Source organism: Lagopus muta, chromosome 20, assembly GCF_023343835.1.
Source record: "Lagopus muta isolate bLagMut1 chromosome 20, bLagMut1 primary, whole genome shotgun sequence".
Lineage (NCBI taxonomy): Eukaryota > Metazoa > Chordata > Aves > Galliformes > Phasianidae > Lagopus > Lagopus muta.
In genome coordinates this window covers 4,401,976-4,427,285 of record NC_064452.1, presented here as the reverse complement: position 1 = coordinate 4,427,285, position 25,310 = coordinate 4,401,976, and the positions used below count along the sequence as shown (strand labels likewise).

At 60.8% G+C, this 25,310-nt stretch overlaps 3 protein-coding genes across 5 annotated transcripts; 2 read left to right on the top strand and 1 right to left on the bottom strand.

Moving 5' to 3' along the window:
• Window positions 1-1,145: 1,145 nt before the first annotated feature.
• On the top strand, window positions 1,146-15,096 carry DPH1 (diphthamide biosynthesis 1). Of its 3 annotated transcripts, XR_007380723.1 has the most exons (14): window positions 1,146-1,258; window positions 2,171-2,320; window positions 3,175-3,238; window positions 5,204-5,275; window positions 8,098-8,219; window positions 9,364-9,518; window positions 9,971-10,092; window positions 11,954-12,022; window positions 12,596-12,752; window positions 13,499-13,599; window positions 13,850-13,928; window positions 14,009-14,119; window positions 14,291-14,439; window positions 14,993-15,096. XR_007380723.1 is itself a non-coding variant. In XM_048966777.1 (12 exons), the coding sequence occupies exons 1-12, from the start codon at window positions 1,201-1,203 to the stop codon at window positions 14,375-14,377; spliced, it is 1,275 nt and encodes a 424-aa protein (XP_048822734.1). In that variant the 5' UTR covers window positions 1,146-1,200; the 3' UTR covers window positions 14,378-14,402. The 3 variants fall into 3 exon arrangements, 2 of the variants coding, with proteins under 2 accessions (XP_048822734.1, XP_048822735.1); XM_048966777.1 differs by lacking the exons at window positions 5,204-5,275; window positions 14,993-15,096 and having other exon boundaries at window positions 14,291-14,402; XM_048966778.1 differs by lacking the exons at window positions 1,146-1,258; window positions 2,171-2,320; window positions 3,175-3,238; window positions 14,993-15,096 and having other exon boundaries at window positions 4,612-5,275; window positions 6,085-8,219; window positions 14,291-14,402.
• On the top strand, window positions 14,793-17,721 carry OVCA2 (OVCA2 serine hydrolase domain containing). Its single transcript, XM_048966780.1, has one exon. It carries the CDS (start codon window positions 14,793-14,795, stop codon window positions 15,471-15,473), a length of 681 nt encoding a protein of 226 aa, XP_048822737.1. The 3' UTR covers window positions 15,474-17,721.
• On the bottom strand, window positions 16,438-17,583 carry LOC125702916 (uncharacterized). The gene is made up of 3 exons (XM_048966779.1): window positions 17,506-17,583; window positions 16,852-17,420; window positions 16,438-16,735 (listed from the first exon to the last, which is right to left on the bottom strand). Exons 1-3 carry the CDS (start codon window positions 17,542-17,544, stop codon window positions 16,438-16,440), a joined length of 906 nt encoding a protein of 301 aa, XP_048822736.1. The 5' UTR covers window positions 17,545-17,583.
• Window positions 17,722-25,310: the final 7,589 nt, after the last annotated feature.

The window sequence follows — 25,310 nt, the reverse complement described above, 5'->3', positions numbered from 1 at the left end:
CCTCGGGGCTGGGGCCGCCGCCGCCCCCCACCCCCTCGGGCAGAGCCTATAAAGAAGGGGAGCCCGGGGCCGGTGCGGCGGTGCCTGCAGCGGCGGGCAGGGCTGGGCAGGGCGGGGCGGGGCAGCGACGGGGCGGGCTGGGTTGGGCTGGGCTGGGCGAGCCCGGCCGGGCCCCCCCTTCCTCCTCCTCCTCCTCCTCCTCCTCTGCCGCCGCCTCTCCCGCCTCCCGTGGACACTTCGTGAAAGTGCCGCTGCTCCGCTTCCCCGCGCCGCCTCCCGGTGCCCCCCCCCCGCCCCATCGGGGCTCTATTGGCCTCGGGGAGCTGCTGGCACCACGCCGCATCGCTGTCCCCTCCGTCCCGCCGGGCGGCACATCGCGTCCCCGCTGGCTCCGAATCACCTCTTCATCGTCCCCTCCGCCCCTATCGGAACACCGGATGTCCCAGCATAGAGCTCTGCTTTTCCATTGCCCCACCCGCGTTTCTGCTGTCCCCGCTGCCCCTCCGCCCAGGGCCCTCGCTCCACCCGCTCCTTCCCCGCTCTTTGTCCCTCGAGTCCCCTCTGTACCTTCCGCCTCCCGCTGCCTCCATCATCCCATCGGGTTCCCAATCCCACACCGGGATCCCGATTTCCCCGCGGCGCTTTGCTGTCCGCGGAGGTCCCCTCTGTCCACTGGGTCTCTCTCCATCCCCACCGCAGATCCCGTTATCCCACGTTATCCCGCTACCGGCCCCGCTATCCTTTGAGGGTCACCACCACCACTCCGCTCCCCCGCGGCCCCCAGGGGTCCCCCGACTCGCAGGCACTTGCATACTAGAGGAGGGGGACCCCCACGGCGGGTGCGGCTGTCACCATGGCGACCGCACCACAGAGCTGCGAGCGGCACCCGCTCAGCACAGGGAGCTCAGCACGGGGTGCGTAGCCCAAAATCATCGCGGTCCGTCTTGGGAACGAATCCGACGGCTCAGCGCCATGCACATCCCGGCGTACAGCCCAACACCGGCGCGTTCATCGTGCCGGAGCCTCCACACCCAGTCCTGCCACCCGTCCCGCCCCATCCAGCCCGTCCCGTCGGGGCGGTGCGCACCGCTTTTCATCTCTCTCTCTCTTTCTCTCGGCCATCGATTGCTCTGGTCTGAGCGCCCCGCCCGCTCGGGGCTCGGCTGGCTCTGCCTGCCCGCCTCCACGTGGCCCAGCGCCATGGCGGCGCCGCCGCGCTCCGGCGGCGCGGCCCTTCTGCCCTCCGCCAGCAGCGCAGGTGGGCACCGGCAGGAGAACCGAGCCTCGTGGGGGAGAAGCGGGGCGAGTACCGGGGGCCGCCGGGCGGGGGAAGGCGGCGGGGGCTGTGCCCGTCCCGGCTACGCCCGTCCCGGCTGTGCCGTGGGCTCGCTGGATGACGGCGTCGGGGGGCGATGATCGACGTGGCGGCGGTGAATAACGGAGCGCTGCCCCCCTTCTCCCCCGTCCTCCCCCCCCCGGGTATGGGGGAGGACGCTGCTGAATGCCCTCTGGTGGGATGGGTGTCAACATCGGGGTTTGGGGTTGGTTTTTATGTCCCCTCTCCCCCCCCAAAAAAAAGAAGGCATCGCCCCTGGGGGTGGTGGGGGCTGAGAGTGCCTCGGCCCCATCCCCACGGGTAGCATAAGGTCTGCGTGTGGCCCTATAGACATGACATCCCTGTGGCCCTATGGACACTGTTCCTATGGCCTTACAAATGCAGTGCTCTGAGGTATAATGGGCAGAAAAGGTGCTTTTTCCCCCCAAAAACAGCATTATTGTCCCATGTTGGGTGAGGGAGGCTGCAGTTCATCCTTGGGGAGGTGGCACAGGGTCTTTCTGTGGCTTCAGGGATTTGGTGTCCCCATGGCTTTAGGTCACAGGATCCTCGTCCCCATGGCCTTAGGTCACAGGATCCCCATGGCCCTAGGGGCACTGTGTCCCTGGAGCCCGAGGGTGCTGTGCCTCTTCTATGGGGACACAACTTACGCTTGTAGTGTCCCCATAGCCCTAGGATGTGATGTCTCCATGCCCTTAGGACACAGAGTCCCCATGGCTGCTGGGTTAGAGTGCCCTATGTGATGTCTCCATGGCCTTAGGACACAGTGTCCCTATGGCCCCAAGGACCTGATGCCCTATAGGCTTCCCCCCTTGACTCCCACTGTATCCCCAGATCGAGCCCCACGTCGCACTGCCCGCCAGGTCCCCGAGGAGCTGCTGAATAATGCAGAGCTGCGGGAGGCAGTGGGGGCTCTGCCTTCCAACTACAACTTTGAGATCCCCAAAACCATCTGGAGGATCCGGCAGGCGGGTGCCAAAAAGGGTGAGCAGTGGGGAGGGGACGTGGGAGGGCTGTGGCACTGAGGGATGTGGTCGGTGGGCGCAGTGGGGGTGGGCTGGGGTTGGAGTTGGGGTTCTGGGATGTCTTTTCCAACCTGAATGGTTCTATGGGGCTGCCAGTGCTGGGGTGTGTTCAGGATGACAGCCAGGACCTTCCTGCTGTGTGCTTGGCCACCAGTGCCATTGGGTGGCAGTGGGTAAAGGCAGCCCCAGGTGGGGACAGTGGGACTAAGAGGCATCATCTCACTGTGAATAAATGCACGCCATACGTGGAGCTGTGCTGGCACCTCCAAAGTGGGAGAGCAGCAGCAAGGGGAAGGGCAACGAAGGACGATCAAAGGTTTGGAACAGCTCTGTACAATGGGAGATTAAATAGATTTAGTTCTTTTTGTTGGGAAAGAGACGAACGAAGGGGGGATATGACAGAGGGCTGTGGAATTATGAATGGTGCAGAGCTGAAAAGGCGATGATTATCCACTCTTTCTTGTAGCTGGAGAACCAGGGGCACACGTTTACATTATTAGGAGCAGGTTTAAAATAAACAGAAGAAAGTACCTCTTCCTGTGCAGCGCTTAATTAAAATCCAGAACTCATTACAGCGGGAAGTGGGAGAGACAAGGAGTGTCGGCGGGTTCAGAAAGGGATTAAATGCATTCGCACGGGGTGGGTGCGAGCGGCAGAGGGTGAGCCGTTCCTGGGAGATCCGTGCTGTGCTGCTGCTTTCTGAGGGCACAGTGCCCAATTTCAGTTGTGGGGAGGGATGAAGTGGTTTGCTGTGCTGTGGGGTGGGCCCCAGTTGGGAGCATCCCCCGTTAACCACAGCCTTTCTCTTCCTAGTGGCCCTGCAGATGCCGGAGGGGCTGCTCATGTTCGCCTGCACCATTGCAGATATCATTGAGCGGTAAGATCTGACCTGATACTGGGGCTGGGGGGGCTCCCAACCTAATGCAGCACCGTCTGCCCCTTGGGGATGGGGACAGCATGGTCACACCACGTCCCCAACGCCTGCGGTCCCCAGTGCTGTCACACATCCCTGCTGTCGGGGTGACAGTGCCCTTGGTGATGCATCCCCTGGAGCTGTGACCTCAGCGTCACCACCAGTGGGGTCACAGCATCTGTTAGCACGCTGTCACCTTCTGTGAGGAGGCTCACAGGGAGGTGGCAGCACCTGGGGGGAGGTCGTGGCACATACCCCGGCTTTGTCACCTGTCCCATCTCTGCATAAGGGGTGGGAGGATGCAGGGGAGGGGTGCAGAGTGCAGGTGGCTCTGCGTGGGTCTGTCCCTTTAAGCAGCGCTGCCTCCTCTCCCCGGCTTTGGCACCCAGCCGCTTTCATGTCTCTGACTTCAAAGGCAGCGGATTAAGGGGCTCTTTCATCTGAATGAAACCTTAAGCCCCGCTTCCCCGAGCTGCAGCAGCCCCACCAGCCTCGCCCTCACTGCCAGCAGTGGTGGCACCCTGACCGGGGGCACCCCAAGGTCTGTCCCTTGGTTGGGGGCACTGGGTGACATCTGTGTTCCAGCTGGGGACAGGTGCTGTGGTGTGGTGGGAATTGATGTGATCTGTGCAACGCCAATGGGGATAGAGTTAAGCTGCCATCAACCCCAGGGTGATGTGTCCCATGTTCTGTAGCCAGGGCTGTGTCTGCTGGGCTGGGATGAGAGTGAGAATGTGCACATGGTGCTGGCCAGGGTCTTGTCTGCCCCACTGCAGGGAAACAGTGGGGCCAAGGGCAGGGGGCTGCTTGTTGGAGTCCCAGATGGTGAGGACAAGAGCAGGGTTGGGTTCCTGGTCCCTGTGCATCATGTTGGCTGGGAGCAGGGATGAAGATGTCATGGGAGCATCATGGAAAAGCGCCGGGCACTTAACACAGAGCCTTTCAAATAGAGACACTGACAGCATTGACCGGTGTGAAGTCCTGTTAATTAGCACTGATAGGTTTGTCGTTATCGTGGAGTTGTGGAGGGGGGTGGGGGGTCCGCAGCCCCCGTTGGGGTGGGGGTCTCGCTACCGCCCTCAGGCTGCTGAGCTGGCGGGGCCGTGCGCTGCTGGAGCCGCATCACGACGCTCTCCAGGCAGCATCCAAATTGGCTCCGTTTCTGGTGGCTGATGTAATTCGGTGGAAGGGAGCTCGTGCCGGTGAGGGGGTGGCAGCGTGGGGGAAAGCCTGGACAACAGCTCGGGATCGGGGGGCAGCCCTCAGCCCACCAGCTCCATGTGTTGGGGGGGGGGGGGTGTTGGGAGCAGACCCCCCCCACCCCCCCCCCTCCTTCCCCGTGCATGGCAGGCGGCTCAGCTGGGCTCTTGATTCCTTGTTAATAAAATCAGCTGTCAGGCTGCGCAGCTGCTAATCCCCCCTGTCTGCTGCTAATAGGGGAGGTGATGGAGTCGGGGACGTGCTGGTGGCACCGCTCTGCCCCTTCCCTGCCCTGCAGCTGGTGGCCACAGTAGCAAAGGGGGAGAGCCCCCCAGTGCCATGCGCTGTCCCCTCCTGGTGGATGGCACTGTGGGGACACCACATCCTGTAGCCAAGCTGCTGTGGTGTCAACCCTAAAGGACCCTTCTTGGGGTTCAGGATTCAACCACCGCTGCCCTCCCTGTTCCCTTCGTCCTTCGAGCGCGTGGTGCTGCACAGGGGGGATTTAATCACCCTCATTAAGCACACAACAGCATCATTAGGGAGAATGAAGTTCTCACTTCAGTGGAGATGGTGAACAGCTTGGTTGGGCGGTGATGGCGTGGGGCGAATGGGGCAAAGGGCTGCTACCTCTTGAGGTCAGAACGTGCCAATGCCATCCTGCTGCGGCGTCTGCGTCCTTGTGTCTGTGTCCTTGTGTCCATATCCTATGTCCTTGTGTCCCTACAGAGACTGGGGAGCTGGCAATCCTATGGCCAGTCCTTGGTGGAAGCTGTTGCCAAAGGGATGGGCACCAGATAGGTATGGGACAGCCATGGTGGCTTGGTCACTGCTGTTCTTTGCTCCATAGCTTCATCTTTTGGGGGGTTTTCCAGCTTCAAGGCACAAAGCACAGCAAAGCACAGAGCTGGGATGCACCAAAGGCCAACAATGGGGTCACAGCGCTCTGCATCCTCACGTTGGATGGGAACCCCATCCCTGTTGCCATCTCCCCATCCTGACCCACTTGCAGGTGCTCTGCGGGTCCCCGTGCTGCACGGCAGGCAATAATTGCCCAGCTGCAGCAGTGCTCTTCCAGAGCCGCTTGCAGTAAAATTGCAAACTCATTATTTTAATTATGTGCAGCTTTCCTGTGCTAATGAAGTTGGGAACCTGGTAATGGGGCTCGGCGACGGGCTTCTCTGCTAATTAATCGCATTGTTCTACGCTGGGGCTGTGCTCAGTGCTTTTAGGGGGGTGGAAGGTTGGGGTCGAGCAAAGAGTTCCATGTACCCATCCCAAAGGGACTTGGGCACCCATGGTGCTGTTGGGATCAGGGGCTCCCCTCCAAACCTTCTCGGGGATTGGGGCTGGGAAGTTTTGCTTGCAGAAGTCAAGCAGGAGCAAAACTGGGGGGGGGGGGTGTTGGCAAAGGGATGGGGTCCCTGTGTTTGTCACTGGGTTGTGTCACCTCTGCGCCGTGCTGTGGCAGAGCAGTGCAGGGGGTCCCAGCCCTCTGCCGGTGCTGAGCGTGGCACTTTATAAATGGCATTTTGGGAGCCATCTGTTTAAAGGAGGAGATAATGAATTAGGGGAGATGAGGAAAACACTAAGGCCGGGCTGTTTTTCAGAATGAACGGGGTTTGCGGGACGGAAAAGATGAATAACCTCCCCTTGTCTTCAATATTCATGAGCTCCCAGAGGGAAAGAACGGCTCACAGCCCCATGGGGACAGCCCTGTCACCACAGCCTGACATGCCACCGGACCACCAGGCAGGGGGGACATGGAGCATGGCGAGGACTGTGTCCCATTGCAGTGCAGCGTCCCGTGTCGCGGGCAGGTGGATGCTAATTGACATTTCCTTCCTCTGTAGTTTGATGAAAGGCTCCGGCGACGCCGAACTGATTAAAACATCAAGGGGAGGCCCCCGTGCTCTGCTTTGATTTGTCTCAGGAGATTATGGCTGCTCCATCATAGCCCATCCGGTGTGGGTGACCCCGGCATGTGCTGTCCCCACGTCACCACAGGGAGCCTGCTGCCATCGTCCTACAGTGTCCTTGGTCTGTCCCATGTCCCCTGTCCAGTCCAGGAGTATGCTATGAGGTCAGGCAGCTCAGCCCCGTCCCCGTATGGCTGTGTGCCATGGGTGGGAGCACAGTGCCCCTCTGCCGTCCCCTCCCTCCACCGTTGCTATTTCACTTTCTTGCTCTTCACCCCCAGGGACTTTCTCTGGGGTTTGGGCCAATTTGCATACATTTTAATCTATAAAAAATTAAGCGGCGCTGGCTGCTGCTCTGAGTCAGACCTCCCCGTCCTGAATCTTAAGGAGCTGAATAATTTTCCACTTTTGCTGAGATGTGTGGAGTCTGATTCACGTTCATCTCATCACCTCTCATTAGAGAAGGGGGCTGAGGGGAACCGGGGGGTGGGGAAAGAGCCTTCTGGATCGTTCAGCAGCCCTATGGCACTGCCATATGGGCAGTGGGGTGGCCGTGTGCCCATCCATGCCATCGGGACCGCAGCTCTGGGTGCTGACACCCATCCTCCAGCTGTCCCCAACGCATCCCCTGCCCATGGGATGTCTGCTTTGGGCAGGACACGAAGATGATGGTGGCTTTGTCCCCACACTGGGGACACTGTGTGCCCTGTCCCCTTCTCCGAGCTCTGCCGCTGGGTCGGAGCTGTTAATATTCTGCACGCTCCGCCATTCCTCCACCTTCTGCCATCTGCCCAGATCTGCCCACCACTTCTATTCTTGCCGCCGACGTAACGCTCCCTGCACGGCACTCAGGGAGGGGGACCCTGGCCCTCAGCCAGCGCCAGCAGGGGGTGACGCCTCTGCTGTCCCCAAACCCTGCCTTGGTGTCACTGGGACCTCACCGGCATGCAGACCCCGATGGCACCGCAGCCACCGTCCTGTCAGAAGGGTCTTCCAACCCAGCCTGTGTCACAACCTTGGTGTAAATAAGGCGTCAGCATCTGGCTGAAGCAGCCCTCCAGGCATGGGGCTTTGTCACTGCGATACCCGCTTTCCTAATTAAAACACCACGGGAACGTGGCCAAGCTAATAATCCCCCGAAATGGTGCAATAAACCACCGGTGAAGGTGGCACGCTTAAATCACACGACAGGGCTTTATCTCCCAATGGCAGCACCAGGTATGGGTTCCAGGGGACAGTGCCACTTTGTGCTGTCCCTGTCCAAGTGCCAGCCAGGCGTGGGCTGGAGGGCAGCAGCAGTGCCCAGGGTGTGTGGGGGCACGGCCTCTGCTATGGGGTTGGCACGGTTGGGGTTGGCTCCGATCCCCGGCACGGTGGCCGTGCGCTGGGTCTCTCCGTGCCGCTGCATTAGGAAGCTGGCAGCGTATTATTTGATGAGCGGATAATCCGCTGAATTGCAAACAGCTTTACCCAATTGAAGAGGCGGATTAGCGCTCTCCACTTTAATCATGTTGACATCTCGGAGAGTGGCCAGTGCTCGTCCTCCCCGCTGCGTGCCGAGGGGTCCCCCGTTCGCACCGCGTCACGTGCCGGCAGGGACACGGCGGGGCTGGGGACACCGGCAGAGGGCAGGGAGGACGTGTGCCATGACGCTGCCATCCTGATGCCACCCCGATGCCGCCTGCACTGCTGTCCCTCCTGCAGGTTTACAGATGCTGAGGCGGTGGTGATGGGCGATGTGACGTACGGCGCGTGCTGCGTGGATGACTACACGGCGCGGGCTCTGGGTGCTGACTTCTTGGTGCACTATGGACACAGCTGCCTGAGTAGGTGACATTGGGTTCTGGGGTGTGCTGTGGCACTGGGGGCTGCCAGTACTGTGCCCGTGCTCAGTGCCAGCATGGGGCCGTGGCACCGAGTGCTGTAAGCCCTCTCCAAAGGCAGAGCTGGGTAGGGCCGGGCTGATTGGGTTGCTGCCTTTGGGTAGGATTTGGGGAGCAGCAGTGCATGCGGAGCGCGTCCCTATCGCAGCGCTGCAGTGCCTGCTTGGCCGTGGCATCGCCCAAATCACAGCCCTGAGCCTGACATCAGCAGAGCACACAGCCTCTGTGCCTGGGAGCTACTGGTGGGGATGGGGACAATAGGGACGGTGGGGACAATGGGGACGTGGCTTTGAGCTGGCTGGAAGGGGAAGGGAGGAGGAGGCTGTGTGCTCCCCAGGCGGACGGTACTCTGGATCCGGTTGCCATGGAAACTGCGCTGCTGTCCCAGATGCTGCTAACTTTGAAGTCCACCCAGGATGGAATCAGCCCAAAAATAACAATAAGACACTCTGGGTTTTAAGGTGGATCGGTGGAATTGCTGTTCTGGGCAGCAGCCTCGGTCTTCCCAGCATCCTGCAGCTTCTCTGAGCCTGGGCAGGGGCTCTGAGGATGCTTATGGGGTTTGTAGTATCGCTCCAGGCTCCCTATGAAATACTGACCTCCTGGTTGAGATCTGTAACTCAAAACCACATTATGAATTTAGCACCCCGAGGGGCATCTATTGGGCTGCCCACCCTGACACCAGCTCAGTGCAGCTATCCTTGTGGGATCCCATGGTATTTTAGGGGGTGCCACCCCAGAGCCACCATCCCCATCCCTCTGGCCCTGCAGGAGGGAGTAATTTGCACTTAATTGTGCTCAGGCGAAGCGCACCAAAATGGGAAGTGAATGCGGAGCTGCGGATCGATGTGGACTCTGTGTACTTTAATTATTCACTTAATCGTGGTGACACAGGCTTCTTAGCACCGGGGGTAATTAGATTTGTGTTCATTGATCCCCCCCGGGCTGCCGTTATCCAGAGAGAAATGAATGGGTGCTCCATCTGCACCCCCTGCCTGGAGTGAACAGGCCCCCATCTGCCATACACCAGGCTATGGGACATAAGGAGAGCCCCCCAGAATCATCCTCACACTCTTTCTCTTGGCAGTCCCCATCGATGCCACGCGTGGTCTGAAGATGCTCTACGTCTTCGTGGACATCAAGATTGACACATCCCATTTCCTGGACACCATCCGCTTCAACTTCGCCGCAGGCTCTTCCCTGGCCCTGGTCAGCACCATCCAGTTTGTGGCTGCAGTGCAGGTGAGCAGCCACGATCGCGTTGATGGAGAGCTTTGTGATAACTCTGATCAATGTTTTACAGCAGCACCACTCCCCAGCTCCCCTGGGAGCTGCTCTGTAAATGTCAGGGCAGGCAGAGGAGCATGTGGTATTTCGGTGCAGTGCTGGGGGAAGCTCCAGCAGCTCCGTCTGTCTGTCTGTCTGCTCCTGAGCGGAGATGAATGAGCCTCTTGAGCCACGTCTATCCAAACATGAGGCTGTTGGAGTGTTAAGCATTTTCCCTTCTAATTGATACGTTGTTCTAGTGTGGCAGAGCATCTCTGCTCCACAGGGCCATTACCTTGTGAACTGAGGCACCCTGTGGCTCTCCAGATTGAGGTGCCCCGAGGGTCCCCAGCACTGTGATTATCACCAGCCTTGGCCAGGTGTGGGCTCTGTATCTTGGCCGTCTGGCTGACCCCATGTCTCTGCAGGCGGCCTCAAAGGAGCTGCAGTCGCAGTACAAGGTGTGTGTGCCCCAGTGTAAGCCTCTGTCCCCTGGTGAGATACTGGGCTGCACATCGCCCCGGCTCGCACGGGACACTGATGCCATTGTGTAAGTACCTGCTGTCCCCAAGGACCCTGCAGTTCAAGGCAGGGCATAGAGCCGGGCTGGAGCCGTGCTCCATATCCAACCCCATCCCCATCCTCAAATCTGCCTCTATCCTCAAACCCATCCGCAATCATGTCTCCGTTCTCAATTCCATTATCATCCCCACTACATCTGCAGCCCTCTCCCCATTCCCAATCTTGTCCTCAACCCCATCTCATCCCAATGCCATTCTCATCCCTAGTGCCATCCCCATCCCTACCCTATCCCAAATCCTTTCCAGTCCTGACCCCATCCTCAACCCCACCCCTATGCCCTCCCCAAATCCATGGGTACATTTTCCTGGTGCCAGGATTGCCCATCCCTCCCCTGCCCTGCCTGGGGTATATGTGGGCTGGGCTGGGTCCCTCCGGCTCCTAAAGCTGCTCTGATTGGCGTCTGCTCGTAGCACAGAGGAAATAATTGAGTCGTATATCAGAATAGATAATAGATGGAAGGGCGGGTGGATAATTGGAAAAGACAAATGGCCGGGGCCCAACATCACAGCAACATTAATTTTATTTAAGGACAGCAAATTAGAGGGAGCACTTCGCTTCCTATCACCTAATTATTTTAGGTAATGGAAATGCTTAATGTACTGTGAATACAGTGCGCTGCAGAATAAATAAATACGAGGACCCCACCCTTGGGGGTGTTAAACCCCATCTCAGCCACCCGGGGTGAGGCAGAGCATCGCCCTCGTGTTCCCAGCCATGGGGCAGCCATGTGGGACAGGGCTGTGACTTTGCCCTGCACCCGGACCTGGGGGCAAGGCACTGCGTTTCTGCTGTCCCCAAAGCCACCACGCTGACATGAGCACACCCATCCTGCTGCCATTGGAACCATAGCATGGTACCTGCAATCCTCCGAGCTGCCCACACCCAACATACCTGCATCCTCCCCGCGTTGTTATTTTCTTATTTAGCCCGTCTCTGGGGCTAACTTTTGCCGACAAATTAGCTTTGATCTTCCAAAATGTCATTCTCCAATTAAGGGCAAAAATCTAGTCAAGTTTTACGTCTGAATTCATTTTCCGAGCCCTCACTCCATTAGGGCAGCTGAATGAAAGGCTTTGAAATGTAATTGCTGACTTGAAATCCGATTAGAAATGGAAGCAGCAACGTCTATAACCAGCCGTAGAGACGGAGTGCTGGCCCTGCTGCTTCATGTCCATTTTTGCTCCGAAAGTGGCTGTCCGTCCATCCGTCTGTCCGTACATCCATCCCTCCATCCATCCATCCATCCGTCCGTCTGTCCGTCCTTCTCTTCGTACTGTCCATCTCTCCATCTGTCCGTCTGTCCATCTCTCCATCCATCTGTCCAATCTACCATCTCTCCATCCATCCATCCATCCATTTGTCCATCCGTCCATCTACGTATCCATCCATCTGTCAGTCCATCCAGCCAGCCAGCCATTTGTCCATCCATCAGTCTGTCTGCCCATTTGTCCATCTCTCCATCCACGTGTCTGTCCATCCATCCATCCATCCTCCCGTCCATGCATCCATCTGTCTGTCCATTTGTCCATCTCTCCATCCACGTGTCTGTCCATCCATCCATCCATCCTCCCGTCCATGCATCCATCTGTCTGTCCATCCATCCATTTGCCCATCTGTCCATTCGTCCATCCATCTGTTAATCCAGCCATTTGTCCATCCATCCATCCGTCTGTCCATTCATGTGTCCATTCATCTGTCCATCCATCCATTTGTCTATCTGTCCATCCATGTATGTCCATCCGTCCATCCACCCACCCCTCCACACCCTGCATGCTGAGGAAGGAGCACACGACTCCACCACCTCCCATTCCTCTCCCTCTCTCCCGCAGCTATTTGGGGGACGGCCGCTTCCACCTGGAGTCCATCATGATCTCCAACCCAGGGATACCCGCCTACAGGTAGGGCCAACTCCTCCCCCATCCCAGCAGGGCAGAGGGAGCCACGCTCCATGCGATGAACACCAGCCATTTACTCCGGCTGAATATAAACATTTTGACAAGTACCTGTGAAAGCTCTTTGAGGTGCAGCCATTAAACTCCCCGGCTGCTGCAGGCAGAGGCCATAAAGCGCGATGATGAGGCTGCTGAAAGCAGATGAAATATCAAGAGCGAAAGGCAGGGCCCATTTGGTGAAATCTGAATTTCTTAGTAGGTCGTTTGTTACAAACGGGAGGCGCGCGTCAGCTTTATGGCGCTGGGGAAGCTGCCGAAACCCGAGTGGGATTTGATTAAAATTCTCCTCGTCAAACAAAGCAACAAATCAAAGATTCCTTTATAATTGATGAGCCAGGACTGGGAGGGGCTGAGTGTGGGGGGCTGCGATGGGAGCGCAGTCCTGGCCCCGTTGCCCTCCTGATGAACCAACTGGGCCCTGTGAGCTAATTAGTGCTAATGAAGGAGGGCACGGAGCAGTTTGGGGGCCACCTGTGGGGCTGGGGGCTGCTTGTGGCTGAGTTTGGGTCTGCTCCACAGGTATGATCCCTACAGCAAGGTCTTCTCGCAGGAGCATTATGCCCATGACCGCATGCGTGAAGCCCGGCAGGCTGCCATCCGCTCCGCCACCCGCGCCCAGTGCTGGGGGCTGCTGCTGGGCACCCTGGGGCGACAGGGGTCCCCTGCCATCCTACAGGTACTGCTGGGTCCCCTCACCTTGGGGACATGGCTGGGAAAGGGGCAAGGACAGCGCCTGCCCTCTCTTGCTGCCATCGATCCGCCCCGAGCCGTGCGGGCAGGGCAATTAGCAGCAGATGAGGGAGGTTGGCCAAGGGCTCATTAAACACTGGCCAGCCGTGGAGACCCCCCTGGATGAGCAGCTCAGCAATTAATTCGCTGGTTTGGTTTTAATTGGATGAACTCCTGCTTGGGTTCGCTGTCTCTGCGGGCAAGGGGAGCAGAGCCAAGGTGCTGCCGTTGATGTTGGGGGGGATTTGGGGGATCAGCAGTGAGATGTGGGGCAGAGATCCTGAGAGTGATTTTGGGGGGCGGCTCAGGGAGGTGACGGGCGCAGGAGGGCACGGGAAACAGTTGGTGGCTCTGAGGTCACGGCCACACTGCTCACGTCCTCCCACAGCCTTCAGCCCTGCAGCAGGCAGGCGTCCCAAGGCTGGCAGCCGCTAACGAGAACAGATTGTTGTCATTGAGCAGTAATTACTTCATTAGGCTGAGGCACGCGCTAGGGGAAGCGGCGTGCGAGCTGGAGCTGCGGCCCTGTCACCGTGTGTGCCCCCTGGATGTGGCAGGGACACAGAGCTGTGTTCCCAAGAGGCCTGAGGGCTGAGCTTTGGGTTCTGTATGGCCTTCTGGATGGAAAGTGCTGTGTGGGTTAGCATGAGGCTGGCCAGCCCCTGAACCACGGTGCTGTTTTTCTCCCCACAGCACCTGGAGTCACGGCTGCGTGCCCTGGGCCGGCCCTTCGTGCGGGTGCTGCTGTCTGAGATCTTCCCCAGCAAACTGCAGCTCTTCGACAGCGTGGATGCGTGAGTGCTCCCGACCCCATCCCTGTGGGGAGCCCCAGAGTCGTTCTGGGAACGTGGTGCTGGGCCTGATGTAGTTCTGGGCTGTTGTCATGGAGAGTTCCTCCATGGTGCCCCTAAATCCAAGTGATGTTTCTTGGTCCTGGGATGCAGCACGGTGAAGGGGAGCAGCTCCTCATGGCGGTGTCCAGAGCCATCCTGAGGTTCCTCACATGGGGCTGTGGGGTCTTTATTGCTGCCATTCTCCTCACAGGTGGGTGCAGATCGCCTGTCCACGGCTCTCCATCGACTGGGGGGAGGCCTTCGGCAAACCACTGCTGACACCCTATGAGGTGAGCAGCCCCCGGTGCATTTCAGGAGGACCCCTCCCAGCACTGCAAGTGGCACTCAGCCCCTTATCCCCTCCTCGCAGGCAGCGGTGGCTCTTGGGGACATCGAGTGGCAACAGCCGTACCCCATGGACTTCTATGCCAGTCAATCCCTGGGACCGTGGACGGCCAATCGCTCAGCACAGCCAGCCCAGGTAGGCGCTGGGGGGTGGGAGTCCCTACTGTATCCCTTGGTGCTCGGTGCCGTGTGTCACAAGCGCCACCCAGTGGCTTGCTCCCTGGAGAGCAGGGCTGGTGCCCACGCGGCGCCTTCCGTCGGGGCACAGGTGGCCCCTTCTCTGCTTACCCCATGTCTGTCCCCACAGGAGAAGCCACTCACAACCCCCAGCCTGAAGAATGGCACTGAGGGCTCCCGCAGTGCTCACCCGCCTGAGGACACGGCCACCTCCTGAACAGGGTCCCGGTGGCCCCGCTGCCACCTGTGGGGACTTGGCGTGGGTTCAGCCGCCCCAGGGTGAGCATCATCGGGGCCACACAGATTTGGGGCATCCCTGGTACCAGCACCAGGATGGAAAGGGGTGGAACTGAGGACGGCCCGTATGGCCTCGTTGGCTGCTGGAAGCGGGTCGCGCAGCCCCTCCCGCTCCGCATCCCCCCTCACTGCACGGCGCCGGTTCCACTGGCACCCCGTCGGGGCCGCCCCCTCCACGTCCCCGCCCCGCGACCTCCCGCCGCAAGGGGGCGCGCCGGCGGACGGTCCTCCCCGAGCCTTTCCTTGCGTGCTGTGATAGCCAATCAGTGCGTAGCTTTCCGGCGGGAAGAGGGGGCGGCCGGAAGTGCCGCTCACTTCCGGTTGTGGCGGGCACCATGTCGGAGGGGCGGCCGCTGCGGCTGTTGGCGCTGCACGGCTACCGGCAGAGCGAGCGCCGCTTCCGACAGCGCACCGGCGCGCTGCGCAAGGCTCTGCGAGGCCGTGCTGAGCTCGTAGCCCTCGATGCTCCGCACCTCGTGCCCGGCAGTGAGGATGAAATAAGCGACGACCCCCCACGTGGGTGGTGGTTTTCCAGGCCGGGAGCTTTTGAGGCCTCGGAGGCAGCGGATCAGCCGGTAGGGCTGGAGGAATCGCTGGAGGCCGTGGCGAGAGCGCTGGAGGAGCGCGGGCCTTTCGACGGGCTGCTGGGCTTCAGCCAGGGTGCGGCGCTGGCCGCTATGGTGTGCGCCCTGCGGGCCCGCGGGGATCCGCGCTTTCCCGTCGCCTTCGCCATCCTGGTGGCCGCCTTCGCCAGCCGCGCGCCGGCCCACGAGCACTTCTACCGGGAGCCCATCGCCCTGCCCTCGCTGCACGTCGTGGGCGATGCCGACGCTGTCATCGCCGCGCACCTCAGCACTGAGCTGGCGCGGTGCTTCGTGGAGCCCGTCGTCGTCACGCACCCCGGCGGGCACTTCGTCCCCGTGGCTGCGGCACAAAAGGAGGCCTACCTGCGCTTCTTGGAACGTTTCTGCCCTGGGCAGGGCCGGGCTGAGCAGCCAGGGGCTGGAGCAGTGTGATAGCGGTGTCTGTAATTTGTGGTGGGCTGCTTGGTGGGGCATATTGGAGCAGAGCTTGCTGTTTCTGTGCTCTTTGGAGGGGTTGTCACGATCTCTGTGCTCTTTTGCTATATTAACACAGTGAAACTCTTCTGTATCTCTTCTTTGCAACTTTATTATGTATGTGACATTGGATTGCAGACAAGAGAGTGATGCAGCTGTGCCTGATGGACTTCCAGAGTCCCTTCAAAAGTACGATCTCACTCAGAGGAAGCAGCTGCAGAGCACACAGTACTTGCAGCTCTTATATCCAAAAAGGTTTGTGTTTTTAGTATCCCCTACTAAATAAATGAAGCCAGCCTTTCAATGGGCCTGGGCCTAGAGAAGACATTTCCTGGCAGTGTCAGGGTTGGTGTTTGCCTCATGCGTTAAATTTCTCTGCTGGTTCAGCTTGTGTGAATTGAGAGATCTGTTGTATCTTCTGCTGTACAAAGAGCCTTCACAAACGAGAAAAACTCAACCATTGCTGGGTTTTTGTCTGATATTTTCCAAATGCACACAGAAATCTGCGATGCTGGTGTTGTTGCTGTGATGGTAGACATCCTGCTTGGCTGCCACGTGGCTTCAGTGCTGGGGTACACCGGCCTCAGGTCTGTACCCAGAGGGACTTCAGCTCACAGCATGGTCTCCGATGCCCTTTTTCTTCAGTGATGAAGTGCACTGTAGATGCTAAACGTGGTAGTTTGCTCGTGTTGCCAGGTGGGGCTATTCTCCTATATTGCTGCACTGAGGTCTCACAGGTGGGGCTGAGCAGAGGATGGTGCTGGCAATCCTCTGGTGGGTCACAAGCACCAGGAGGAGAGAACAGTGCTGTGGTACAGGGTGGGAAGGTGTCACCTGAGTCTGTGGGCTCCTCGTGCTTCCCCAGGCTGAGGCTCTGAGCCTCAGGCAACCACGGGGAGTGGATCAGTAGACGGAAGCACTTTCAGCATTCACTGAGCCATGAACACGCCTGGGAACCGCCGCAGGTCAAAACTAACCGAGCAGCTTTAATTCGTGTGAGTTTTGCTCTCTGGTTTCTTGCTGGTTCTGTGGCAGCAGCGTGATGGAGGCAGCAGTGAGAGCATGAGGCTGCTTTTCCCTGCAGGTCAGATTTGCACTGATGTTGCTCTTGGGTAACTGAAGGGTGTGGAGGCTCTGGGGGCTCCGGCATCATAGTGCTGCTTGGCCGCTTCCTGGGCTGATGCAGAGCTGTGGGGTGTCTGTCTGTCACCCCTTGGTCTCTGCATTGAGGACCCGGGGGTCGGTTTGGGGAGCAAAAACGCAGCTTTTGGCCCGCAGGGAGGTGGGGGAAGGAGCACGCGGGGAGACGCAGAGCTGCTGCTGTGCATCTACACACCTGTTGCCCTGCCAAGCAGCAGGGGGTGGGTGAACGCAGCCAAAACAGCGAGGCTGAACCTCGTGATGACAAAGCAGCAGGGCCTTTGTCTCGCTGCTTTCCCACCTGAGCTTCCAGGCGCTATGAAAAGACAGCAGCAGGCAGCTCGGCCGGCCCGCCGTTAGCCGTTTCATTATTGCCGAGCTTGCGCTTCGCCGGCGCAGCCCATCACCGCGGGACGGCGCGGATGAGGCACTGCAGTGATGTCTGCTCGCCGCGGTCCAGCCTGCACTGCGGTCCCGCAGCCGCTTCCCCCGCCCCCGTGTCCCGCAGCAGCACCGGCCGGAGGCACCGCAGCCGTTCGCTGGCGTTGGAAACAGGGATGGACCTGTGTGTGCGTGGTGAGTGAGCAGAATGGCCCTGCTGCTTCCCATGCGGCTCTTCTGGGGAGAATGGAGGGGGGGGGAGGGGAGGTTGATGAGTGGGTGGGCTTGAATTCTGGGGGCTTTTTGATACTCCAGCACCTGCATCTCATTCTCAGGGGGTTCAATAAAAAAAAATGAAAAAAAGCCAGGTGTCTTCTCCCTGAGCTGAAAGCAAATAATAAAAACAAATCGAGCCGACCCTTCATCTGCATGAGGTGTCAGCAGGGCGGGAGGAAGGTGGTTTTTGCACCTGCTGTGATGGGAGGAGGGAAGTGATTCCTGCAGACATCACCTGCTGGTCGGAGGAGGGGGCCGTGCCCTGGGAATCCTGCCCACCACAGCCCCTCTGAGCATGGCTGTGTCTGCCCCATGCCACGCAGCACCACTCGCACCTCTGCTTGCCTTCTGCCACCTCGGCAGCAGCTCAGCCCCGTGCCACATACCTTTTGCTGGTCCAGGTCTAGTTCCTATGATCTACCTTCTTGTGAGCTGCATGGGGAAGAAAACAGGAGGGATGTGAGCCTGAAAGAGGCTGGCAAATGTCTTTCCTATCTGAGAACATTATTCGTGGGGGTTTTGCTTCCCCCCCGTGTTGCCTTTACCCAGTGGCGATGGGAGCCTGTGACAGGGATGCACTTCAGCCTTCTGCTGCCTATTTCTGCCCCCCAAAACAGCTTTCAAAGCTCTCTGCATCCCCCCCAGTGTGTCCACAGCAGTGCCAGCCCCCAGAGCAGCCGCACCCCTGCTTGCTGCCATTCCTGCCGCAAGCTCTGAGGCAACCAGCAGCACTGGAGATGCTGTGAGCATCCCAAGCATCCTCCCACTGGCAAACACCCACCGCCTGCTCCCTGCATCCCTTCCCCAGTGCTGCTGCTGACTCAGGCCCTCCCCCGCTCCCTCCCTGCTCTCAGTGCCCATGCAGGGCTGGCAGACACAAACAGGGGCTCCCGTGGGTTGCGCTGACAGCGGGTCTCACCGTCCTTCCAGCCTTACTCATCTCACTCTTCCTCCCCTACAGCCAGCAGTGTGCAGGGCCCGATGCAGACTGCTGGGGAGGGGATGCTCCTGAAAGGTGATGCGTTTCATGGATGCTTACACAATGCATCTCCCTTGGGCCTGGCTCTTACCTGCAGTGTGCTGGGATTTGAGCACGAGAGAACTGCTGGACACGTCCAGGGGTGTCCCTGGGCCCTGCTGCCCAGTTGGGACCAAGCTGGTGGGAAGAGTCCCCCCCTTCTCTGCCTCATCCACAGAAGCTTCCAGTTGTGGCTGAGTCACTCCTGCTGTAACTCCTTTTCTCCTTGTTTTCGATGGAAGTTTTCCATGGAAACCCACGCTGGGCCGGGCCACAGGCTGGGATAAACACGGCTGAATCACAAAGATGGTTTCGCCAAAAGCTGTCAGATGGTAACAATAGCAGACAGTGAGGGGCATCCAGGGGCCGTGCTGCCTTTTGGGGGGCAGCAGCACCCCTTCTCCCCCCCATGCCCCCCTCCCAGCCCTGTGGGCACATGCTGCCCACACCAGCTCCATGGCACAAGGTCCCTGTGGCACAGCTGTGAGGCTTTGGGCAGAAGCTGGGCTTTGGGGCCACGTGGGGAAATCCCACCTGGGGAGAGTAGGATGGAGGCATCCAAATCCTCCACTGTAGGGCTTGGCAGGGGTAGGGCTCCCCAGGATGAGCCTTACCCCATCCTGGCAGCAGGAGGGCTGGGATCACGTGTTGCTTCTCATCCAGCAACCCAACCTAGGGCAGTGTTTGTGCAGCACCCATTCACCCACAAGCTCTGTCCCCTTGTCACCAAGGAGTATGGGAGCAGGGAGGCTTCTGTCCCTTGATGGGATAGAGCCCTGGCCCTGGGCTCAGTTCCTTGGAAGCCAGGCTCCTTGGAAGCCAGTGTCAGAAATCTGAGATATTTTTAAGTTTTTTGGAAGAAAAACTAATTCCAATGTGTGAGCAAAAGTTGGCCTTCAAAACAACAACAGCGCCGCTTTGAGTCTTTGAGGAGATGCAGGCTGGGGGCCGTCCCTGTCCCAGGGGTGCTCCCATCACCTGGGGATGCATTTTGGGCATTGTCCCATGGCCATAAGTGACCCCCTGCCACAGGACCCCGGGTTTTTCTGGGGGGCAAAGGGTGTTTTTGGAGATGAGTAGCACCTCAGGGTGTCCCTCCCTGCACTGCAGTCCAGCTGTGGCTGCCACAGTTGTAGGTTCTCCCCACTGATGGGGCTGCCCCAAATCCCACCCAGGCACGAACAGAACTGCTGGGGATGGGGCACAAAGTGCCCACGGGTGTTCCCTATGGGATGCTCTGGCCTCAGGTGGGGGAACAGAGCAGAGCCCTCATGCAGGGGCCCACCAGGCTGCAGCTGCCCTGTCCCCATCCTGCCCTCTTGCTGCTGTCACCCCCCATCCCCTCTGTCCCCAGCACCCACCTGCATGAGTTCAGCACCTCCCATCCCTCAGGGCTTCCTGCGGGTTCTCCCCCCCATGCCCTCCCCCCCGTGCCAACCCACCCCTCCCCCCCCGGCTCTCCCGACCGCCACCGCTCACCGCCGGCTGCCGAGGGCCCGATGCCCGGTAACGGGGCGGGTCGGGCCGCTCTGACTTCGCCTCTCAGGAATCTCCTGGCCGCGACGGGCGAATTGTGCAACCTGCGCCCGCCCCCGGCCACCACCATCCGCCCCGTCGGGCCGCTCTCAGTCCCCGCCGCCGCCGCGCTCGCGTAGGGCCGCGCTCCGCTCCCGGTGCTCCCCCCACATCCCCTCCCCCAACCCCGCGGCACGGCGCTCGTCGGAGCCGTCGGTGCGCATCGCGACGCGGCACAGGGAAGCGGGGGAGCTCCCCGTCGGGGCGGCGAAAGGGCAGGTGAGGGGCAGCGGGGCGGGGGGATAATGCGGGCTGGGGGGGTAGGAGGGGATGTGGAATAGAGGGAGGGGGGTCCGCGCTGCTCCCCGTGCCGAGGAAGAGCCGCTCCGCGCCCGCCCCCCCGAACAGTAAGAGTTGATGTGCGGCGAACGCAGCCTGCATGTGAGCTCCTACTGCCGCGGGAGGCGGGGCTGTACCCGACGGGACCCCCGCGCGCGCCCCTCTGCCCCCCCCTCTCTGCCCCGTGTTTTGTGGGGGGGCTCTGAGGGGTGCTGCCCGCGCTGCTAGTGCGCCGGGCCCGGCGACCATGGCTGTAGACTGTTACCCCCCCAGCAGCACAGTAACAATCTAAAGCCACGGTCGCCCGGGCGACGTCGAGGAGGGGGGGATGGGGGTGGAGGAGAAGGGGACGCAGCCGGTGCCTGGAGACAGCGAGGGGGCGGCCCCCAAAACCGCAGCGAACGCGCCCGCCTCCACCCCGCAGCGTGGGGGGACTGTCGGCGTGCGGAGGAAGCCCTCTCTCCACCCCCCCGCACTCCCCAGCACAACCCGGCCCTCCCGCCGACCCACGCGTGTCCGCCCCGTTGGGGGGAACCCCCTACCTGGGCTGCAGCGGGGGCGTCCGCCGTGGGGTCTCAATGTCTGCGGGAGGGGGAGGGGGAAAAGAGAGAGAGGGGTCAGGCGGGCATCGGACCCCCATCCCATCCCATCCCATCCCATCCCATCCCATCCCATCCCATCCCATCCCATCCCATCCCATCCCATCCCATCCCATCCCATCCCCACCCCTCGGGACGCTCCCGGCCGCCCCGACGGCTCAGCACGCGGGACAGCTCCGGAACCCCCCCCCCCCCCTTTCCCGGGACCGCTCCCCCCGCCCCACGGCGGTGCCGGTGCCGGTGCCGGTGGGTCATGCTTCAGTAGCCATGACTGTAGACTGTTACTGTCCTGTCCCTACGCAGCAGTAAGCAGTCTAGAGCCAAGGTGCCGATGCGCTGACTCGGGCTCTCCTCGACGGGGTCTCTCCACGCTTTTCCGACGGTCGGGGTGAAGGCGACACAGAGCGCGGGGTGCGGGGGTGCGGTGTCCCGGTGCGGGGTATGGAGGGGGGGAAGGGGGGATGGACGTTGCGAGGGGGGAGGGGAGGGAGAGCACGTCGGGGCTGGATGCGGAGACAGTGGGATGCCAATGTCACCCGCAGCAAACAGCGCGGGGAGGGGGGGGGGTGGGGGGCTGAGGAGAGGAGGGGGATACACGGTGTCCAAACACACGCACTCACATAAACACCGCAAAGTGTGGGGGGGGGCGGTCGCCCCCCCTCCCCCCTTCCCCTTCCCCGGGGCGGCTCCGCCTCCGCGCCCGCCCCCACCGGCGCCGCGCCCCGACCCCACCGCCCCCTCCGCACGTGGGGCTGCGCCAGGCGGCCCCGATCCGCCCCTGTTCCCGCCGCAGAGTCCCCCCCCCGTCTCGATCCCATTCCTCCCCCGTCCCCACATACAGGTGCAGCGCTCGATGCCGCGGAGCTGCGCTGCCCCCTCCCGTCCCCGCTTACCTGGAGGGGGGGGGCGGATTCAGCCTTACCTCCCCCCCGGACCCCGACACTTCCCGGTCCGGACCCGGAGCCCCGCGGTTCCCCCCCGGTTCGGGGACGGTGCCGGTGTGGCGATGCTGCGCTGTCCGCAGAGCGCGGAGCTTTTATAGGATCGGGCTCGTAGTAACGGGGATCTCGGCTCATTCATAGAAAAGCATCAACCTACACAATGACGTGAGCGCTACGTCAGCGAGGAAATTTAGGGAACGGGAAGACGCTACTATTTATATCGGGGCGGGGGGAGGGCAACGGCCCGAGGGTGGGGAGAGGGGTCCGGGCTGCACCGGGACCCCGACATCACCCCACCTCCCCCGGCCACCCATCCCCGGTGGGGATACGCAGAGGGGCAGCCCCGATCCCCGCATCCCTCCTTCCGTTGGGGATGCACCCCACAGAGCGACCCGACACCCCTGGACGGGGTCACCCCCCAGACACTCACCTCCCCCCCGTGCCCATAAGCTCGTGCTGTGGGGCTGAGCTCTGGGGGAAAAAGATCACACAGAGACCCGGGAGGGGGGAGAGCGGGTTGGGGGAGGGGGGGGGCGTCCAAACCTGGGGGTGCCTCCTATACACCTGCACTGTGACCACCCGCCCTCATATCATGGTGTCACTTCCCCCTTTGTGCCCCCAGTGAGCACCCATGGGTGTCCTGCAGAAGGATGGGGCACAACAACGTGTGTGTGTGTGTATTGGGGGGGAGTTTGGAGCTTTCCCCCCCCCCCCTACATTGCAGCTGCCCCACTGCAGCACCGTGCTGCCCTAATGCAGCCTAGCAGGATGCCGGGGGCTCGATCCCACAGAGGGGCACCGAAACCCCAAAAACGCTGTGTTCCCAATGAGCCGGCTTGGGTGAATTTCCAAAATTTAACTCCTGCCATCCCAAATGCCAGCACCCGGAGCAGGGTGAGACTAAACCCACAGCCATGAGGACGTGGGGGGACAGTTTCCCCGGTGGTACGCATCCCATACCCCCCATAGAACCCCCCCTCCCCCCCCCCCGGTTCCTGTCGGAGTCTTCTGACCTCACTGGGCTCCGGCGAAGCATCATAGCGGTCGCCACGGCAACAGCAGCGTTGTCATTGACAGCAGCACCGCGCCGCCAGCACCCGCCGCTGCGTAAGGCCGCGACCCCCCTTACACCCACCCCAAACCCCACTCCCCATTGACACCCCACATCCATCCCTCCTCCCTCTCCCCCCGCCCTCTTCCCCCCGGACCCCCGTTCCGACGGGAGCCCGCTTCCACCCCAAAAGCCTGTTAAATACCCCGCCACCCACACTCACTCATCCCCCCTCGTATCCCCCTTCCGTCTCCCCCCACCACTTTTAGCCCTTTCTCAGCGCCCGCCCCGTCGGGGCTCTCTCCGGTTTTCGGAGGCTCCGCTGCCGCAGCGCTCCCCGCCGCAGCCGTGACTCAGCCCCGGGATTAGTCAGCACCGGGGACGGCCCACCGGTACCGGCTGCGCACTGCCTCCCCCGGAGCCGCCGCTGCCGCCCCCTCTGAGACCGGGGGCCGCTTTTCACCCCTCACCCACCCCTCCCGCGGTCCCCCGTTGGGAACCTTTTGGGACGAAAAGCGGCCCCCGGTCCCCGAGGGGGAGGCGGTGGGTTGGGGGGGGGTGGTTGGGGGGGGAAAGCGTTGTGTCCCGGAGCGCAGCCCGTTGCTGCCATCTAGTGGGGTTTGCGGCAGCCCATCCGCAGCCCCTCCATCCTATAAGCGTCCCATAGTGGAAGGGCTGGTGGTGGAAGGGGGCCGTAGGGTCCGAAGCGCTTCCTGACATGGAAAGGTGATCCCAGCCCCCACCGAGCTGCTGGAAGTGTTCCTCACCCAATCGAGCATCGTCCTAAAATGTGTCCTATTGTCTTACGGAGCACTGACCCAAAGGGATGGGGTCCCATCATCATCATCCCAAGGGAATCGGTCCCATCACCCCACCAAGCACCAACTCAAAGGGATGCAGTACCATCACCAGCGTCCCAAAGGGATGGAGCCCCATCATCCCACCAAGCACCATCCCAAAGGGATGTGGTCCCATCATCCTGTCATATATCGTCCCAAAGGGCTGGGATCCCATCACCATTGTCCTGGAAGGATGGAGTCCCATCACCTCACCAAACACTGTGCCAAAGGAATGGGGTCCTCTGCCTAAGAGTCATCCTAAAGGCATCCTAAAGCCATCCCACTGAGCATCATCATCCTGTGAGGAAGGGCTCGCACTGATGCATTAAACATCACTCGGCAGAGAAGGGTTCTGCTTGTATGGGTGAGCATCATCCCACACTGAAGGGGAACCCACTGCCCCATCGTGTCACCCCACAAATAAAAAGGTCCCATCTCCCCATCCAGGTGATGGAAACCTCCTGAAGGTCAACAGGGAGCCGTGCAGAGCCCTGAGCTGGGAATGGGGTGTGGGATACAGCCTGGCAGCCCGTGGGGTCCTGGTGGGTGATGAAAGGTGATGGTGTCCTGGTGGGAGCACATGGAGACCCAGGGGTGTCCTGCATGGGGATTTGGATGTGATGCTGGGCACTGGCTCTGGGGGGCATTGTGGGAGAGGGACCAGAGGGATCTCCAACCTCAGCCATCGTGGGATTCTGCCCCTCGTTCACCTGAGCATCACCCCAGAGAGAGGGTCTCTCAGCACGCTGCCTCTCAGGGGAGGAACCCCTCATCCAGGGAGGGGTCCCCCAACCCACCCCACAGGGAAAGGGCCCCATTGCTTTCCATGCCATTGCCCCACAAGGAAGAGATCCCACTGCCCCACAAAGCATCACCTCATAGAGAAGAGCCCTTCACCCATCACAGCACTGCTCCACAGTTCAGGTTTCCCCTCGCCCACCCTGCCCCAACGGGGACATGCAGCACAGTGCAGCCCTTGGCCCCAAAACACGGGCCTGTGGTACCGGGGGACACCTGGCAGAGCTCAGCACAGGCACACGGAGTAACCCCACAACCCACATCCAACACCCAACTGGAGGGCAGCCCATAGCTGTCACGAGTTTCACGGCCTCAGCCGGTGCACAAACGGGACCGAATGCCACCGTGCTGGGAGGGGACTCAGCCCCTATAAAGGGGCCACACAGGGGCTGTGGGGCTGCCGTGCCCCCGGCACCGCCGGGAAAATGAAGTGTGAGCTGCCAGCGGGGCTCCAGGCTCCTGGCGGTGCCGGATGCGGCCCGGCTGGCCAACGCCGTAATCGAACACATGTGTGTGGGCTACGGGGAGAGGCTGCGCTGGGAAACGGGGCCCTGCGGAGACCGGGGGGCTGCATCCTGTCCAACAGCCCAGGTCCCACATGAAGCCAGGCGTGCGAGCGCGATCCAAACCACAGCTGGATTTGAACCCAATCTCCCGGCATCTGGGCTAATTTGCTGCGCCGTGATTGATCGTGGGGAGGGGGCACAGGCGGGAGACGCTCCAGCTCAGACCTCCCAACAGAGCCAATGACTTAAGCAGAGCTGTTTCCAATCTGCGCTGCACATTGAGGCGAAAATGCCCCCTTTTTTTTCTCCTCCTTTTCCTTCTCTTCCTGAGCACTCCTGCTCACCAGCTCTGCCTGCGGCATGACAGGGCAAAGGCAAAGCTCCGCTCTGAG

Bases quoted from the DNA above. Each gene is read 5' to 3' on its own strand.
- LOC125702916 (XM_048966779.1), bottom strand. From the start codon at position 17,544: ATGTCTGCAGGAATCACTTCCCTCCTCCCATCACAGCAG. The intron at 17,421-17,505 runs GTGCAAAAACCA...ATTTGCTTTCAG, and splicing joins CCCTCCTCCCATCACAGCAG to CTCAGGGAGAAGACACCTGG. The intron at 16,736-16,851 runs GTGTGTAGATGC...TCCTCAATGCAG, and splicing joins GCTGCTTGGCAGGGCAACAG to AGACCAAGGGGTGACAGACA.
- OVCA2 (XM_048966780.1), top strand. From the start codon at position 14,793: ATGTCGGAGGGGCGGCCGCTGCGGCTGTTGGCGCTGCACGGCTACCGG.
- DPH1 (XM_048966777.1), top strand. From the start codon at position 1,201: ATGGCGGCGCCGCCGCGCTCCGGCGGCGCGGCCCTTCTGCCCTCCGCC. The intron at 1,259-2,170 runs GTGGGCACCGGC...CTGTATCCCCAG, and splicing joins GCCCTCCGCCAGCAGCGCAG to ATCGAGCCCCACGTCGCACT. The intron at 14,120-14,290 runs GTAGGCGCTGGG...CTGTCCCCACAG, and splicing joins GCTCAGCACAGCCAGCCCAG to GAGAAGCCACTCACAACCCC.